General features: G+C 34.7%; 1 protein-coding gene across 3 annotated transcripts in view; it reads right to left on the bottom strand.

Moving 5' to 3' along the window:
- Window positions 1-16,916, bottom strand: part of ZC3H6 (zinc finger CCCH-type containing 6) — a 68,687-nt gene extending 51,771 nt beyond the window's left edge. The window contains exon 1 of one of the 3 annotated variants that reach the window (XM_074287692.1): window positions 16,316-16,916. In XM_074287692.1, coding sequence (XP_074143793.1) covers window positions 16,316-16,401 — 86 coding nt within the window. In that variant the 5' untranslated portion in view covers window positions 16,402-16,916. Of the gene's footprint in view, window positions 1-11,297; window positions 11,430-16,315 lie in introns of those variants that run through there. The other 2 variants (XM_074287694.1, XM_074287693.1) reach the window with 2 other exon arrangements.
- Between the last annotated feature and the right edge of the window lie 902 nt (window positions 16,917-17,818).

Genomic DNA, 17,818 nt, shown 5'->3' with positions numbered 1-17,818 from the left:
TAGGACATAGTTTTTATATTTAAAAAATTAAACTGATTTGTCATGATAATTATTTAAATCAAATCCTATGCTAAGTTAACAATTTATAGAGTACAGGATATGTCAAAAGCTTAAAAACTACACTAAGGCTTTTGATATAGAAAGTATAGAAAACAAAAGCAGCAAGGCAAAGTAGGTAGAGAGCTGGCCTTAAAGTAAGGAAAACTTGAACTCCAGGTGTCCAAGTCTTTTCTTATAATGGGTATATGACCCTGAACAAGACATTTCATTTCCCAGCACTTCAGGCAAGTCTCTCAGAACATAAATTGAAGAAGTCTAGATCTGTACTGGTTTCTTCACTGGGAGTTCCATTTGTCAATGAAATCAGAGATCCAGGCCATATATATACATGAATAAACCAGATACAACAACAATTTATAGAGAATGAGGCTATCTAGCAATCTCCTGTACTGAGAACATAGGCAAAACGCACAAAGTAAAAAGATTTTGTGAAGTCAAAATAGTTGCTACAAAGTTTAACATTAACATTCCCTTATTTTAAGTCTTCTTCATAAATGATATTCATACTTACTGTTCAGTCTTTTCAACTATCCACAGTTTCTTTCTTGGTCCAGCTATTCAACTAATTGCAAATCTATCCATCTTCTATCTATTTTCTAAGACACACTTCCCCTCCACCCCCACCACACCTTTTTAAATCTTGTCCATAAGAAAAGCATGAGACTTTATTAAGTGTCTTACTATAATCTAAATTAAATTTATAGGATTTCTCAATTAGTCTGACAATCCTGCTTTAAAAATGGGGAGGAATAAAATTACTTGTTCTTGAAGTAATGCTGGCTCACTGATATGCTACTTTCTTTTCTAGATGTCCATTCCCCTTTAATAATGTATTCTAAAAGATTTGCCAGAAATGAAATCTATCCTGCTTGCCTATAGTTTTCTGACCCTATTGTCTTCCTCTTTTTTGAAGAATCAGAACATTCATTTGTCTGCACTCCTAATAGTACTTTTGTTTTTTTCTACAACCTTTCAAAAATCTCTGATGTTAACTCATCCATGATAGCCACCGATTCTTTTGGTATTCTAGAAGATATAATTCATATAATCTTGGTCACTTTGTGATTACAATAATAATAGTTCACATTTGCGCAGAATTTTAAAATTTGCCAAATCTTTACTTAGAAAACTTCATTTGCACAAATACACGACCAATAGCTAGGTGCTCTTTTACTAATTCACTATTTATCTTAGGTTTCAAATTCCTATTTGCTATTTTTGTTCTGTCCTTTTTGAGTACAAAGATTTTTTTTTTTTTTTTTGGACAGAATAAATAGAAGTGAAGAGTTAAGCAATTTTGTCTTTTCTTTGTCTCATCATCATTCCATCTCTCTTAGGCAACAGTACCATATCTTTTTTGAGTCCCATCTTAAAACAAATAAAAATTCCAGTCCTATCCTATGTTTTTGTCATACTTAGCTTTTCTTCTAAAATTTTCTAAGCTTTTCATTCTAAGTTTGGATCTATTGAAACCATTCTTCAAGGAGAATGGTTTATTCTTTTTATCATATTTTTTGTTTATATATTTTCCTTCTCTTCCCTAATGTTACTCTTTTTTCTATATATACTTTTAAAAAATCTAAGTTAAGAATGATTACCTGTGCATATACATTGGATCTATTAAAACAACTTATTCTTTTTATAAAAGCAGAATCATACAAAATTTCAAAGCTGGAAGGGACCTTAGCAGCCATTTAAATCCAAGCCTTACCAGAAAAAGAATTTTCCATAATTGCTCACTGGAATTTTTTCTCTTTGAGTCACTAAAATTTCATTCATAAAAACTTCCCATTTTTGCTATAAAATTTTAGTCTATATGATCTTATTTATCTTTTTTTAAAAACCCATTGAATTTAATCTCAAAAAAATCTAATTTGAATATGATTATGATAATATTTCCTCTCCTCTATCACAAATTCTAAAATGGAATAGTAATTTCTTCCTAAGAGTCCTCTTTAAGAAAAATTATATGAATAAGTAAAAGAAGGCTTTGATTTAGTCCCAAATTTATAATCACATTTCTGTAATATAGTACAGGAAAAAGAACATAGAATTTTCAGTCAAAGGATATAGATTCCTTATTCTGTTGCTTACTATCTAAATAAACCTTGGTCATCACATACTATTTAAATTACATTCTACCTGAACTGTCTAGATAATCTTGGACAAGTTCTTCTACTTCTTTGGGTATCAATTTGCGCATATATAAAATAAGAAATGTGGAACAAATATCTTCTTAAAGATACTTTTTCTAGCCCTAAAACTAAGAACCTACAAACTCTGTGAGATAGATAAAAGTACTATTATGTCCATTTCTCAGATGAGAAAATGGCCAAAGGTTAATTATAATATAATAATTATTATTATAATAATCAATGTTCAGAATGTTGACACTAAGCCATCAGGAAAAGCTAAAGAAAAAACATTTCAGCTAGACATCTAAATGATTCAGATAAAAAAGGATTTATTGTTGAAGATGGTAGATTAGAGACAATAACCCAGCTGAACTATCTCAACATTAACCTCCAAACAACTTTAAAAAAAACCCCATTAATCCTCAAATCAAAGCCAAAAAAAAAAAAAAAAAAGGTCAAGGTGAGACATTTTTCTGGTCTAAGAAAACGTAGAAGTATGTAGGAGAGCTCTGTAACACTGATGTAGAGGCCTGTCTGGAAGTGTATATGTGCAACAACTGCTATTGTGGCCCTAGCAGCAGTAGCTTTTGAGCCCTCTCAGCCCAGAGACAATAAGTGCATAATTCAACTAATCAGAAAGAGATTACAGGACTCTTTGCTGGCATTGGAAAGAGCTGGTAGTACTTAGCAACTTTATTGCTTCTGCACTTCCAGGACAAAGAAGTGAACCTGTGGTCATTCACAAGGTAGTATGGACCCTTGGTTGCAATGCAGAAAGGAGCACTAGGGTTTGCATGCAGCAGGGGATCCTGTTCACAATTCCAGGGCTAAGAGGAGTGCTAGCAAGAGAGCAGGTGTCCTTCCTAAATAAAGACAAGAGCACAGACCAGGAGAACAGTGATCTCATCTCTCCCAGAATAAACACTACTTTGGAAACACTGAAAACTTGCAGACCCCAAAAATTAGCTCTGAAAAGAGCAACTTTTAAAAGCTTGGTATAGTGCCTCCTCATCCCCAGATTAACAGAGAACAACTTTAACACAACACAAAGTTTCAAAGTCAAAAAATAATACCAACTATGCTTTGCAGAATAGTTCTATTGTCACACTTGAACTTCTTCATACACAATACTGCATCTCCCACGTAAGTTTTTGTACTATTAGAATGTGCAATCATTAAGGGGAAGGACTTTTATTTTTACCTTCCTTTATAACTCAAGTGTTTTGCATAGTGTCTAGTATTTGTTGACTGACTGGTCTGGATTATTGGGTAGTAGTTACATTTTACCTGGATTTTGTCATTGTTTATGAGTATTTCTGAAAATAACAGATGATGCTAGTTCTGATAACTATCTTTATCTTAAAAAAAAAAAAAAGACCCAGATCTTTTTTTTAAAACTTATAAATCTTACATCTAGAACTTAACTTGGTGATTAATTGGTGATACATGGATTCTGAGGCAAATCTATTTGCATATTCACAAATAAGATGTAAAATGTCATTTAAAATAGATATAGACACTCATTAGAATTGTACTCATATCCTCCCATTACTTAATGTTAACAGGTATGATTAAAGTGAAAATTTTTTAAGTGTAATTATTATTATCAAGGATAGATCAAAACAATACTTATAGTAGAAATTCCTATAGAAATAACTCAAACTTTATTTTCTTGGATCTGCTTCCTATTCAAGACAGAAAATAGGAAGCATAAGACAAAATATCACATGCATTATGGTCACTGTATTGGATGTTTTTGTTCAACTGTTTTTCTTTGTCATAAGATAAGAGAGTATAATCTGGAAGGAAACCCAATCTTGAAATAACTATGACATAAAAATAAAAATTAATAAAATTAAATTGCTAAGTAACTTATTTCTCTTGTTGGGTGGAGTCAAGATGGGGGAGAGTAGACAATTTTATTTTTCTATGTTCTAGGAAACTTTGCAAATGTTATTAGGGCAATAATCTATTCCCCCAGTAAAGATATTTCCAAACCCTAACCCTAACCTAACCCTTTGCAAAAAAGGTAATTTTTTGTTGTTGTTTATAGCTCATCTTTCTAACCCTCTTTTGTTGCCACTGATAAAACTCTGGTCTGTGACAATCAATTTAGTCCAAAAAAGCAAAGATAACAGAACCGATAGCAGTATTTTTTTTCAAATAAATGTTAATTCCTGAAATTTCAAGATTTATGTTGAACTTAAACAGAATTTTCTCTTAATAGTCATTCACTTTGACATGTTGATAATTATACTGTTACAATGTGCTTTCATATTGAAGTGGACAAAGGATTGGCCTCCCCTCCCCTCCTCCACAGTCTTAGGACCTCGGGTTCCCAGGGAAATGTTTACTCAGCTAAGTTAAAGGGAAATGCTTTACCCTATGGAGGTGCTTGCTTAACAATGCTCTGAGGAGTATTTATTCCATAAGGAACAAAGTTGGATAACCCTGATATATTCCAAATAATCTATGTCAAACATTTGCGTTGTGTATTCTCCTTATATCCTGTAAGCGGAAAGTCAAGTCATTGTTTAACATCAAATGTAACTGCAAGACTGAACCAGAGTGCTTATAAACCTGTCCCTACTTCTGTTCGGGCCGGTACTCTACTAAGTCCATCCTGGTCCCGGGCCAGTAAATAAACCTCTCTAAATAACCAACACCTTGGCTGTCTTGAATTTTATTGCCTGGACTATCTCAATATACATTTTCATATTTGTGAGCTTTGTACTGCGATTTTTTTTTTTTTTTTTTTGCCAATGAGTATACTGAACTTCAAAGAAGTTAAGTAATTTGCTTCAAGTTGCTTGACTACTACTAAGTCAGGAAAACTAGGTCTCAAACCTAATCTTTAGATGCCAATTATAATAAATTTCAATGCCACAGATTGAGAAGATACTGAGAAGACAAGTTTTAATTATTCCTTGTACAAATGAAAAAAAAAAAAAAAGAAAGAAAACTTTATATCTTTTTCCCCCAAAACTTAAAAACCATGAAGATTTCAAAAGGCTTGTATATTCTTGATCTCTGTACACTATTTTCTTATATAGCTTTCCTTTATTCTTTTACTTCATTTCTCTCTCTCCTTCCCTCCTTTCCTTCTGCCCCTTTAGTCTCCTCTCCAAGATCCCTTGTCTTTAATTCATAGATAGTCTAGTATGGCAGCAAGAGGCATCAAAATACTTAAAAATAATGACCTTGATCAAGGCATTTCACATCAGTTTTCTTTTCATATAAATGAAAGATTAGACTAGATGTCCTCTGAAGTTCCATACAACCCCAACATTCTGTGACAAAAGACACAATTATTCTTGAAATGCTAGTGCATGCCTGTCTGGATTGGTATATCAAATCCCAGCAGCTGCAGAGCCGCTTTTGACACAAACATAAGAGGGCATTGAGAGTTATTATATTTATGGGCTGTGCCATCCTTCTCCAAATGGATAGGATAAAAATATAAATATGGGTAATAGGGTGTTGATTTTTTTTTTAATGTTTGAAGGAGCTGTATAAGGGAATTATAATGACAAATAACAATAGTGGATGTTGATATTCAGTGGGATTGTGCTAATGAGTATTTCAGTTACTTAAATTCCAGAAAAGGGGATGTGCTTATCACTATAAGGCAGAAGAAACACCTTCTGATTGAATCAAACATAACTTCACCTCTCAGCATCTTTTGATTAGCTTTAAGGGTTTTTGTTTTTGTTATTGTCGTTTTGTTTTGCTTTTAGTAAAACACTGAATGGAGGGAGGTAGGGGGAAGAAGTTAAAACACAGGGCAAATTGTTTGAGAGAAGAGATACTGAGAAATTAGCTCTCTAGCTCCCCAAGAGAAGACAAAGAAGAAAAGTAACCCAGGAAATGGAATCCATGATGTGATAATGGAGATGGTCAATTCAAATTGGGAAATACATAGAAAGCTTGTGAGTACCTATAATGTAGGAACTAGGAGTACCTAGTTAGGAGATTTACAAATGATAACCAATTAAATAAACAAAGCAAGTCTTGAAAGAATAGTTTTCCTTCCAAAAGAAAGAAGGCTTAAACAGGAAAAGGTTATGTGGTAAACTAGAAACAAAGAAACAAAGCAAGCACAAGCGTGGGACTGGAAATAGAAAAGAAAAGCAATAATAATTTGCAATAAGATTGAGGTCTACCCATGAAAAAAGGAAATGAGTGAGGACACGCAGTCCCTAGAAGAAGTGTTTAATATTTTAAACTAATGAATGGTAAGCTAAAATCGAATAATATAACTATATATAATTGAATAACATATAATTATATATATATATATATATATATATATATATATATATATATATATATATATATATATATATATATATATATATATATATATATATATATATATATATATATATATATATATATATATATATATATATTTGAATAACGTAACTATATATAATTGAATAACAACCTATAGAGCTGTATTTCCAGATGGATACAAGGACTTAAGAGAAAGGTCTGGTTAGCTAATTGAATTAGTTGAACAAAACAAGATATTAAGACACTGAACTGATAAATGGATAAAAATCACCCCCAAACCAGAAGTGGGTTAAAGCTAACTGCAATTAGTGTGCATATTTAATGAGTTAATTAAATATTAACTTCTCCCTAAAAGAGGAGTTTTCTGTCAATTTTGAATATGAATTGTATGTTGAGAGAGGGGGAACATGTCAAGGAGGAGCATGCAGTGGAAGGACCAAGAAATCTGTTAATTTCATAATCCTTAGTCAATTGGGAGAAAGGAGAGGGGAGAGACCTAGTGCTACTGGATAGGAAATAAAAGGCTCATTCCCTTGTCTATAAGTGCTGATCCACCCAGGGAACTGCTCTTGGTGGATCACTGTTTTTTGTTTTTGTTTTTTTGGCAAGAATTATAAATAATCCAAACTTCAGACATTCCAGAGTCATTTTTATCTTTGTGGTATATTTATAACAATGAAAAAGGCCATACTAAAATAAAGTGGGTAAAGGTTTTAAGTCCAGGAGCAAAGGTTTTTTTTGAAAGAGAAATTTCTTTTATTCAGTTCTTCTTATACGAATTTTTTGCTCAAAATTATCTAAAAAAGGCAGATAAATGGCAAAAGGAATCAGGCCATTTGAAGGCTGTTCCTAGAGAACACCCCATTTTATAAAACTCACTAGAAAAGCATAGCAGTCTTTCAAAAATGAGATATAAATATGTTATTCTGGAAAGATAGGGATGTTGGGAGGTATAGCTCTAAACCAGGGTTCTTAATCTATTTTGTTTCATAGACCTCTTTAATAGTCTTATAAAAGCCTATGGGACCACTTCTCAGAATGTTTTCAAATTCATAAAATAAGATACATAGGATTACAAAAGAAGTCAAATATATTGAAATGCAAGTATATATTAAAAATAAGTGCAGGTTAAGAATCCCTGTCTTAAACTTTTATTTTTGACTTCAAGAATGATATTTATGCAATCCAAAAAAAAAAAAAAAAAGTTCATTGTACAACTTTCAGAGATAGAATAACAATAAAAAGACATACACTATTGAGTAATTTGACAATTTTTATGTTCTTAATGTAAGATCTATAGAAGAAATCACCTTTACTTCTTTCATACTGGCTTAGATGTATATTGAGTTAAAAATCCTCTTACTTTTATTTATACTAAGTTTCTTATTTTTGGTTCTCTATGGACACACATAGAACATGCTACAAATACAACAAAAGAGCAAAATTCAAGAGTAAAATCTCTGGAGAGAAAAGGGGAAAAAAAATTCTGCAGGGTCAGAATCTGAGACCAAAATTGAGTTGCTGGTATAGAAAAACACTTAATAGAGTTTAAAGTACTCAGCTGATGCCCCCAAATCTCTCTTGATTGACTGAACAATAAATCATGATGAAAAAAAATCCCCATTTTTGATCCGTTAACATTCATAAAGGGAACTGTGTCTATAAATTTTCCAACCTTATGTATGACAGCAGATTAAGTATCATGAGGGCTATGGATTGCTGGGCACAAAATAGGTAAAAATGAAAGAATAGGCCTATAATCAGAGAAACCTGAGCTCTTGACACAATAGACCACTGACTGGGCATTCTCTGGTACTACTTAGTTTTTTCCATTTGTAAAACGAGGTGATTCAATTGGATAAAAGATCTTTTAACTCTAAAAGACTCTCATTCTAAGGTCTTCCCCTCTCCTATTCTATCTATGGTATTTAAAGAAGCCTTAGCGGCTATAAAGCCCAATTCACAGAGTCCTGAAATATTCTTCACAACATATTCCATAGGGATCATCCAGTCTTTGCTTTAAGACCTTCAATAAGGTTCCCATTATATTTTGAAGAAGCCCATTACATTTTTGGGTAGCTGTAATTGCTAAGGTCTTTTTTTATTGATATTAAGCCTAAATTTGCTTCACTGAAACTTTCTTCTGCTCATTCTTCTCTCCCTTTTCCACAATAAGACAGTTTAGGTGGTATAGTGAATATAGTATTAGACCTGAAATCAGGAAAACCTGACTTCAAATCTATCTTCCAACACTTTCTGGGAAAGTTGCTTAATCTCTGCTTGCCTCAGTTTCTTCAACTATAAAACTGTAAAGCACTTAATACAGTACCTGGCACACAGTAAGTGATACATAAATTCTTATTCTCTTCCCTTTTTCTACATGGCACCCTTTAAATATTTGAAGATATTTATTATATTCCCCTTGAGAATTCTCTTTTTCTGGCCAATTCCTTTATATTTTTTGGTTGCCTTCTTCTAGAAACTCTCCAAGTTACCAATGTCCTTCCTAAATTATAGTGTCCAGAACTTAATACAATATTGCATATGTAGCATGATTAGGAAAAATACAAAATACACACACACCCCACATTGATTTCTCCTCCCATTGAATTTCATTGCCTTGAAACATAGGGGTGTTGTGAGGCTCAAATGAGTTAACAGATAAAAAAACATTTTGCAAAACTTACAACTTTAAAAAGTGCTGGTTATAATTATTCTTATTATTAGTCTACAATCGCCAGGCCTACAATCCAGTAATGATTTCATTCCTGAGATTTCTACTGCACTCTTGCTGACTTCAAGCATCATTTGTAGAGCAATATAGGGATGTGTTGGTAATTGTTTTTAAAAATGGGTTGGGGTGGGGAAAGGATGAGATACATACACATTCAAAGTTTAATCTGCATGAGTAACACTTTCTAGAGTCTAAACAATCAACAAGACAATAAATCAGGTCCAGATTTGTAGAGATTTCCATTTCTGGGGTGTAAATGCTCAAACTAAAAATTTAATAATCAATTTGACAGGTTTGAGCTGGCTCCAGCACATGTCTGATAGGTGATTTTTATATCGTGCTTTAAGGTTAGCAAAATGTTTTACATATGCTATCTCATTTTATTTTCATCATAACAACTTTAGAGGGACTTGAGGGACTTATAGTTCCTATTTTTGGCAGATGAAGAAATTTAGGGAGAGAGTTAAGGGACTTGCTCAGCATTACATAGCTGTTAAGTGTCTAAGGACAGATTAGAACTCATTTCTTCTTGACTCCCCATCCAGTGCTCTATCCATTGAACAATCTAACCACTTTATAAAAGAGGCATATGAAGATTCTGCTTAGGGATGGCAAAGATAATACTCTGTATATTCTTAATTTGGTCACCTAGTTTGCCTCTATTTAAAAACTTCCAGTGATGGAAAATTCATTGCTAAGAAGTTTTTCCTTTCATTTAGCTTAAACGTGATGTTCTGTAACACCAAGAGTGAAACTAATCTAATTTAAGGATAACAGAATGCTCTGTGTCCCTACTGGTTTAAGCTAAGTCTGGTTTAAAGAAGATTTTCTTAGGATGACCCATTTAAAATCTGACTCATGTTAAAAGCAAGAGGTAATATAGGTCAAACAGAATTTCAGTAACTGTTAAGTATGTTATATATTTATATATATATATATATTTTACATGCTTTGCCAAACTTTTGAGCCCAATTTAATTTCTATACCATAATGCTCTCTCTATATGGAGAAACTTGATAAGGCTAAGGCCATATGAGAATAGGTCTCTCCATGACCCACTTATTGATATGACAAGTAAAAATGCCTTCTATCTTTTCCAACTTAGACATTAAAAGAAAGGCTAGAAGCTAAAAGAATCTTATGTACTTCTCAAGTGTGTACTGTGAGGATAAAGAAACCTATCTCTCAATTTGTTTCTAAGAGTAGAGGTGCTATAAAGTAATTCTTTGAACCCAAATAACTTGCATAAGTGATTTAATATCAGTTTTGATGAAATTTCAAATCTATAGTCACTGCTCAGAAAGAATTAAAAGAAGTATAAGAATTTTCCTTATATCAATTCTCTCATTAAGCTTATTGGAACTAGTACTTAGCTTTCTAATACCTAGAAAACTCCTGTTTTTCACAACTGAAATTTTGGCTAAACTTGGAATAAATGAAAAAAAAAAAAGTTGGGACTAGATTAAGTACAGAAATCTATATGACTATGTAACAAGGACCTGAGTTCACTCTATGGAGGAGAGTAATTATTTTGGTACAAAAAAATAGTTCTACCTTCTTTTATGGCTTAAATTTTCAGGACCCTATTGAATGCTATAATCATTCTCTACTTTCATGCTAGCAATTAGCTATTTGGTCATTAAATTGAAATTCCAAAGTATTCTATGGTTAAATTAGTTTGAGAAAAAGGGATATTATGCTATTTTAAAACTGAACATAAATACAGAATCATAAACCTAGCTTGGCTAAACCAAGTTATTTAGTAATTTAAAGTTTTAGAAACAAGAATAAAACTCTTAACTTTCAATGTTAGTAAATTTTGATCTAACATCAATTTCTTCATTTATAAAAGGTAATCATACTAAATGATAACAGGGTTGTTATAAAGCTCAAATGATAAATCTATGTAAAGTGTTTAAACTATATCTTATAGTATAGTGACTATACTATAACCATATATTATAAGTATATACTATATAGTAACTATATTATAGTAACTTATTATTACAGTAACTATAAATTACCATAATTATAAGGCTAGCTCTCCTCCAGATATGAAAATTTTTACTGACCTTGTGTTTGGATTCATTTTAGGAGCCAGGATTAGCTCTTGTATGATACTTAATAAATGCTTAATGAGTGAACAAAAATGAATGATTCACGAATGCTAAAAAGAAATGACCATCCCACGTATTCTGCTCCCTGGATGACTACATGTACTAAGAAGATAGCTGATTAGAAAAGGCAAAAACCAAAAACATCTTCCTCTAAATTCAACCATTTGGGAATTCATTTGAAATTAGGAGCCTTGGGGCAGCTAGATGCAATGGATAGAGCACCAGCCCTAAATTAAAAGGATCGAGTTCAAATCCACCTCAGATACTCAATACTTTCCAGCTGTGAGAACCCTGGGCAAGTCACTTAGCTCAAATTGCCTCACACCTCCCTCCCCCCAAAAAAGTAACCTTTTTCTAAAACTGATCTGAGTCCTGATGATTACCTCCAGTAATTGTATACATTCCTGTCAAGTGTTTTAAACTAATATTCAGTTGAGATAAATAAAAGAAAAAGAAAATATAAAGACAAAATATGCCAAATGTACCATGATCTAAATTTCACTGGCAGGTGACCAAAATCCCCTTGACACTCCCCTAAATTGTTTAATTAGTGAGTTCAGTAGGAATTCTAGAAACTCTTTCCTACCACTCCCATACTGAAAGCCTCCTCTATTATGTTTTAACATCCTACAAATACACAAATTTATGAGGCTTTTTTAAAAAAAACATTTTTATACCTTAAATCTTAAATGTAGTTAGTGCATTCTGAGAATTTCAGAGTTGGAAAACATCTTCTTAGTAGCCATTTAGCCCAAACCCTAGCTAGGAAATAATCCCAGCTACAATTTATATGACAAAAGATCAATCAGGTTTTATCTTAGGAAGCTTTTCCTGATATGAAGCCAAAATTTGCCTCCGCAAATTTTACTCATTGTTCTCTGAGGTCAAGAAACAAAAACCTAATTCCTCTGATGTGATAATCTTTCAAATACTTGAAAACAGATATAATATTCACCCTTTACTTCTTATTCCCTTTTTCTTTTCCAGGCTAAACATTCCCAATTCCTTCTGTCAACCATCTAGGGCCTTTCCTATTATTAGCACCCTTTTTTGGACATTCTTCAGCAGTTTATTATCTATGCCCTTCCAAAACTATAATGCCCATATTACTTCAGCAGGTCATCTCAAATTTAGTATTTACAAAAGGGAATTCATTATCTTTCTTCAAAAACCTGATGCTCTTTTCAAAGTCTCTAATTCTGTCAAAAAGTCCCTAGTTATTTTAGTCTCCTCAATATTATTCTTGACTCCCTTTTCCCTCACCACACATATAAAATTAATTGCATTATGTTATCTCTACCTCTACTTCTCACTTTCTCTCCTTCCTCACCTCCTTCCCTCCCTCCCCCTATCTCCGTGTATCTCTCTCTCTCTCAGAGAATATATTTGGAAATGAATGTAATATGAAAACAAAAATAGAAATACAAAAACATTTTAAATAAATATTAAAAAACTTTAAAATCTAAAATTCCTTGGGATTATTTCATCTCAATAATTGCTGCCTTTAAATCCTTCCAACTTAAAAGATGTTTAGCTAAAATGAAATATATTTGGTTTAAGCTAAAATTAAACTTGTATATGCTAAAATTTTTTCATTTGCATTTTTAGGATGATGCTTTTATATTTGTTGTTTTTTTTAACATATTTTGTTTTTGTAAAAAAAATATAGCATGTTTTAGATACCTATTTTTAAAAATAAACTGTAAAAAGTATTTATCCATTCACTGACTTTACATTATAATGTTCTAATACAAAAACATAATTAAAAAATCTTTACACCACTGGTATCTGACAACTAAAGATTTCTTTATAGAATATTTTAAAAAAGCAATCCAGAATTTCTTTGCTGAATTTCAAGTAGCACAATTCTTATATCTCTTCCATTTTCACTGACTTTTTGATATCATGGTTTGGGAAATAAAGGCAACAAATACAATGTTGACTCTAATTAGAATTAAGAAGACCTGGATTCAAGTCCTATAATTTCATTTATTAGTTTTGTGCTTACAAATTTGACCTCTCTGATCCCCAAACAACTCCCTGTGATTATAGATTATTAGTTACACAGATACGTTATTTTAAATGAAAATAGTATAAAATCAAAATGTTAAAGAGCTTAGAGATCATCTGCTCAACTTTTTATTTACAGATGAAACAGCTGTGTCCCAGAAAAGTCAAAAGATCTGTACTAAGTAGTTTAAAGCCCAGCTTCTTAAACTGTGGTTCATGACCCTATATTGAATCTTGTAACTGAATGTGGGGGGGAGGGGTTGAGAAATTATGATTTGTTACCAATTAATATTTGATTTATATAGTTATTTCATATACCTATATAACTGGGGTCATGTAAACATTTCTGAGGGGAAGAGGGGTCATAAGTGGAAAAAGTTTAAAAAGTCCCTGGTTTAAGGGGTAGAGAACTGAAGTTCACAGACTATAGGAACCAAGAACCAGACCTCCAGATTGTAGCTTAGGTCAAGTTTTATTGTACTACATTTTCTAGACCTAAACTGAAACTAAACAATATATTAAAAGAAAAAATTGTTTTAGAATAAAGCTTACATCTTACAATAGCAAACAGCTAATCATTTTCTAGAAATAGGTAAACAATTCTTGTTTTCTTTGCTCTAAAGAAAACAAAAATATTATATTATTTTTAGAGTAAAGCCTTTATATTACTTATGCTGCTGGGGACAAAGACAAGTAAAAAGCAATTGTTTAATTTTTGTTTTGAACTTTAATTTCTGAATTTATTAGTTCTCACTAGCATGGATTTTGCTTTTCCATAGTAAAAATATTTTGATGTCCAAATACAGTTTCTTCACTAAGAAATTCTTAGAATTTCTTAATACAGTTTTAGAGACTTTTAAATCTAGAGTCTACAGTTGCTCAGTTTGGTATTTTAACTTTAAGTATTGAATTCCTTCTGACTAAAGAATGAAATTTAATCCATCTAAACAAGATAAATGTCAAGGGTGGAGAGCTGTTTTTTAGAAATTAGTTAGCTACTCTATTTTGAGTTAAAATATTACTTCTAGAATTAGCTTAAAAATATAGAAATTTAACTTTGCAAAATTTCTTTTGGGATTATGAGTTTACTATCTAAAAACCTTTTTTTTTTTTTTAAATAAAAAAAAAAGCCAACATAATTGTTTTTGCAATTAACAGGACTTTAATTAAAAGACAATTCCTACCACCCCTAGCAAAAGAATATGAAAAACATTTCATGATTTTAGCCTTTGGTTTTCCCTTTTTTGGGTGGAGGAAAAGGCCATTGCTTTCATTTTATTGAACTGACTTTTAAGGATCTGTGCATTTACATTTGTTAGATGAAAAAAAAAAAGTTGACATAATTTAGTCTTTTTTCAAAATAATCAAATATTTAAACACAAACTTTGAAGTGCAAACTAGTTCATTATTTCTGCTTGGGTTATGATTGTAGCAAATTATAACAGCCCTATTACTATTACTGAGTATTATACTTTGGCAACTAACAAACATGTTAGAAACATTCTAGAGCTAGCTTGAAACTGAAGCTAGGGTTTTAAAAGTTCATGTATAAGAACGCTTTCAACTGTTTCTATTTAATGTGGAACAAATTTCTTATTCTTGATTTTGAAATGACTTTTATAAATCACAGTTAGATATGAAGTTTTTTTCTAAGGTCACTAACACCTAAATCTTTCATAAGTAATCAAGCTGTGCTGTCATTTTATTTAAATGTTAAGATTTCATTACATCTTAAGTCTACAACGTTAATATGGAAAAGATACCCTTCTTATAAGATAATATGTAAGAGTAACTTACTTTGAGGCAAATGTTAAAAAGTGTAAAAATTCGCAAAACAAAAAGAGATGAAAATAAATTTATAATCCAGGACAATTAATGAGATGTTGGAAGAAAAGTGCTATGGCCTTATCATTTTGCAGTATTTCCTACTTTTGCTAACTATGAAGTCTTGCTAGTCTTAGCAGGTTTTTTAATAGAAAACTTAACACTGTGTTTGGAAATTTTCTTTCTTTCTTTCTTTTTTTGTGGTGGTGTTGATAGAAAACTTCCTAAAAGCAAAACTTTAGTGTACTTTTTGGGAAAGCCCTGATGCCCTAGGAAATACATAAAATCCACTAAATATTAAAAGGTTTAAAATATTTGAAGTTGAGTATCTAATCATTTAACTTTTGAGGGTTTTTTTTTTTTTTTTTTTTTTTTTAAAGCTTTAGGGCTCGGCCACAGCTAACGGAGGAGGGAATTGGGAGCTGCAATCGCTTCATGTAAGAAAAAGAGTGCTCAGAAGAGGGAGACACACAAAAGTGCTTGTCATCTAAGCAGGGAAATGATGACTGGGGTGTGCGTGTGGGGACTGAGGGGTGGGGTGGGGTGGCAAAGCAAAACGTCAGTCAGACCCTAATCTGCATAAAAATGATCTCGTGAAATCAGAAGGCTGCAAATCCGATGAGAAAACCATCAGGTTAAATATAGAACAAGAAACCTAGTGGAGAGGTAGAGAGGGAAAAAAAAAAACCTGAAACAAACCTTTCTATAGCACCACCAAACGAAGTTTGCAATGACAGTGGAATTATCTTGAAGGTTTAAAGGGGGGAGGGGAGGAGGAAGGAGTGCATGTAATGGAATTGATGGAACAAAACAAAAAAATGTTTAAATCATGCAAAATGTAACTGCAACCGTTTCCCAGTTCCCCACCCCACACCAAGCCCAAACCACCCCCATTTTTACACACCGAAGATGAAGGTGACTTTTTTGTCTGCTCACCACCCTCACCCTCCAACTACTCTTCCCATTCCCACCCCCATCCCCCACCCAACACAGGCTGAAGAAAACGCAGCAAACATTCCAGTACTAGGCACATGAGGATGAGGACTATTATTATTGAACCACAGACACATTATTATTATTATCGGACAGAAAGAGAGAGAGAAAGAAAGAGAGAGAGAGAAGAATTAGGGTTACTCGACCTTTCGTCCCCTGCATGTTCAGAGTCTGTCATGTTTTTGTCAAGAACGGGGTTGGGGGGTTTGGAGAAAAGGCTCTCAAAGGCCATGAGGCTGGTGGAGGAGGTGGTGGAGGAGGTGGTGATGGTGGAGGTGGTGGTGGAGGGATGAGCAGCAGGAGGTGGCGAGGAGGAAACAGCCCTGTGGCCACCGACCAGAGACCCTAGCGCGCACACGCCCTGCTGCTGCTGCTGCCTGACAGAGAGAGACACACACACTTGGACTCGGTGATCACCACCTGCTCTCGGCCGCCGCTGGGACTCGGTGGTGAGAGATGATGAATTGGTAAAAACTCACGGTTACTTAGTGAGCGACACAGAGAGACACAGAGACTTTTCCAGTCTATTAACAATCACAGCAGAAAGATGGGGCTCTAACTGCAAACACAGGGCAATGGCCCCCCTCGCTGCCGGGCGCTGCTGGCGCTGCTGCTTTAGTCTCTATCCGCCGCTGCTGGCCGAGGCTTGGGAGCGAGCGGGTGGCGTGGAGGAACACGGGGATTTGGATAGTGGCCGTGGCGGTGATTTCTTCTCACCAACATGGCGGCGCCCGAGATAGGCAGCTCGACAAAATGGCGACGGCGCCGGCCGAAAAGCCTTTCCCCCGGACTCAGGGAGGAGGGGTGGGGGTGGGGAGAGGTGAGAGAGGATTCTTCCGCGCGCGGCCCTCGCTCTGGCGCCTCCGCTCCGCCGCGGCGCAGGCACACATACATGCACACACGCGCGCGCACACACACACATACACGCACACACAAACCCAGCCCCAAGCCCCGCTGGGAAGCGGCCCTGGCGGGCGGGAGCGTCCTGCTGAGAACGGTGACCATTGGGAAAATCTCCCTGCCAATCATCCCCAAAGGGCGGAGCATCCTTTCTCTCCCTCGGTGGCGGCGGGGATAGAGAAGGCGGGACACTGAACATGGCGGCGATGGCGGCTCTGACATCCTGGCGGGGGGGGGGGGGGGAGGGCGGAGGGAGGAGGGAGGAAAGGGAGGAGAAGAGGAGGAAAGAGAAAGTGGCTACCCCCTCCTCTGAGGTAGCGACGGCGCAGGGATATCTCCGGGTGGAGAAGAGTGAGCCGTGTCACGTGCCACTTAAGGCTGAGGCTAAGCCAGAGTAGAAGGCGAAGAGGAGGGGCAAGGCTGCGGCGGAGCCGTGACAACCCCCACTCTACCCCACCCCACCCCACCCTTGCTGCAGTACTAGGCCTCTTGCACTGGCTCCCTTTCTTGCCGCATCCGCTACTTTTAGCAACCGGCCTAGAGAAGGAGAAAAAGAAGGCTGTAGGCCGCTTCCCCTTGCCGGGTCCCGGTATTCTGTCGGCTGTGGGGACTGGAAGTTTAATAAGGCCTGTGGAATCTGTCACTTTCCTCCGGTGTGACAGCAAGGGCTAGGCCTGAGCTAGGCCTGAGGCCTAGAAAATGGAGGCCTGGAGGAACTGGACCAGATCTGGGGGGGGGGGGGGGGGCGG

The sequence above is a fragment of the Sminthopsis crassicaudata genome, chromosome 2, assembly GCF_048593235.1.
Source record: "Sminthopsis crassicaudata isolate SCR6 chromosome 2, ASM4859323v1, whole genome shotgun sequence".
In the NCBI taxonomy this organism is placed as follows: Eukaryota; Metazoa; Chordata; class Mammalia; order Dasyuromorphia; family Dasyuridae; genus Sminthopsis; species Sminthopsis crassicaudata.
Note: the sequence above shows the minus strand (reverse complement) of the source record. Positions and strands in the feature narration are given on the sequence as shown.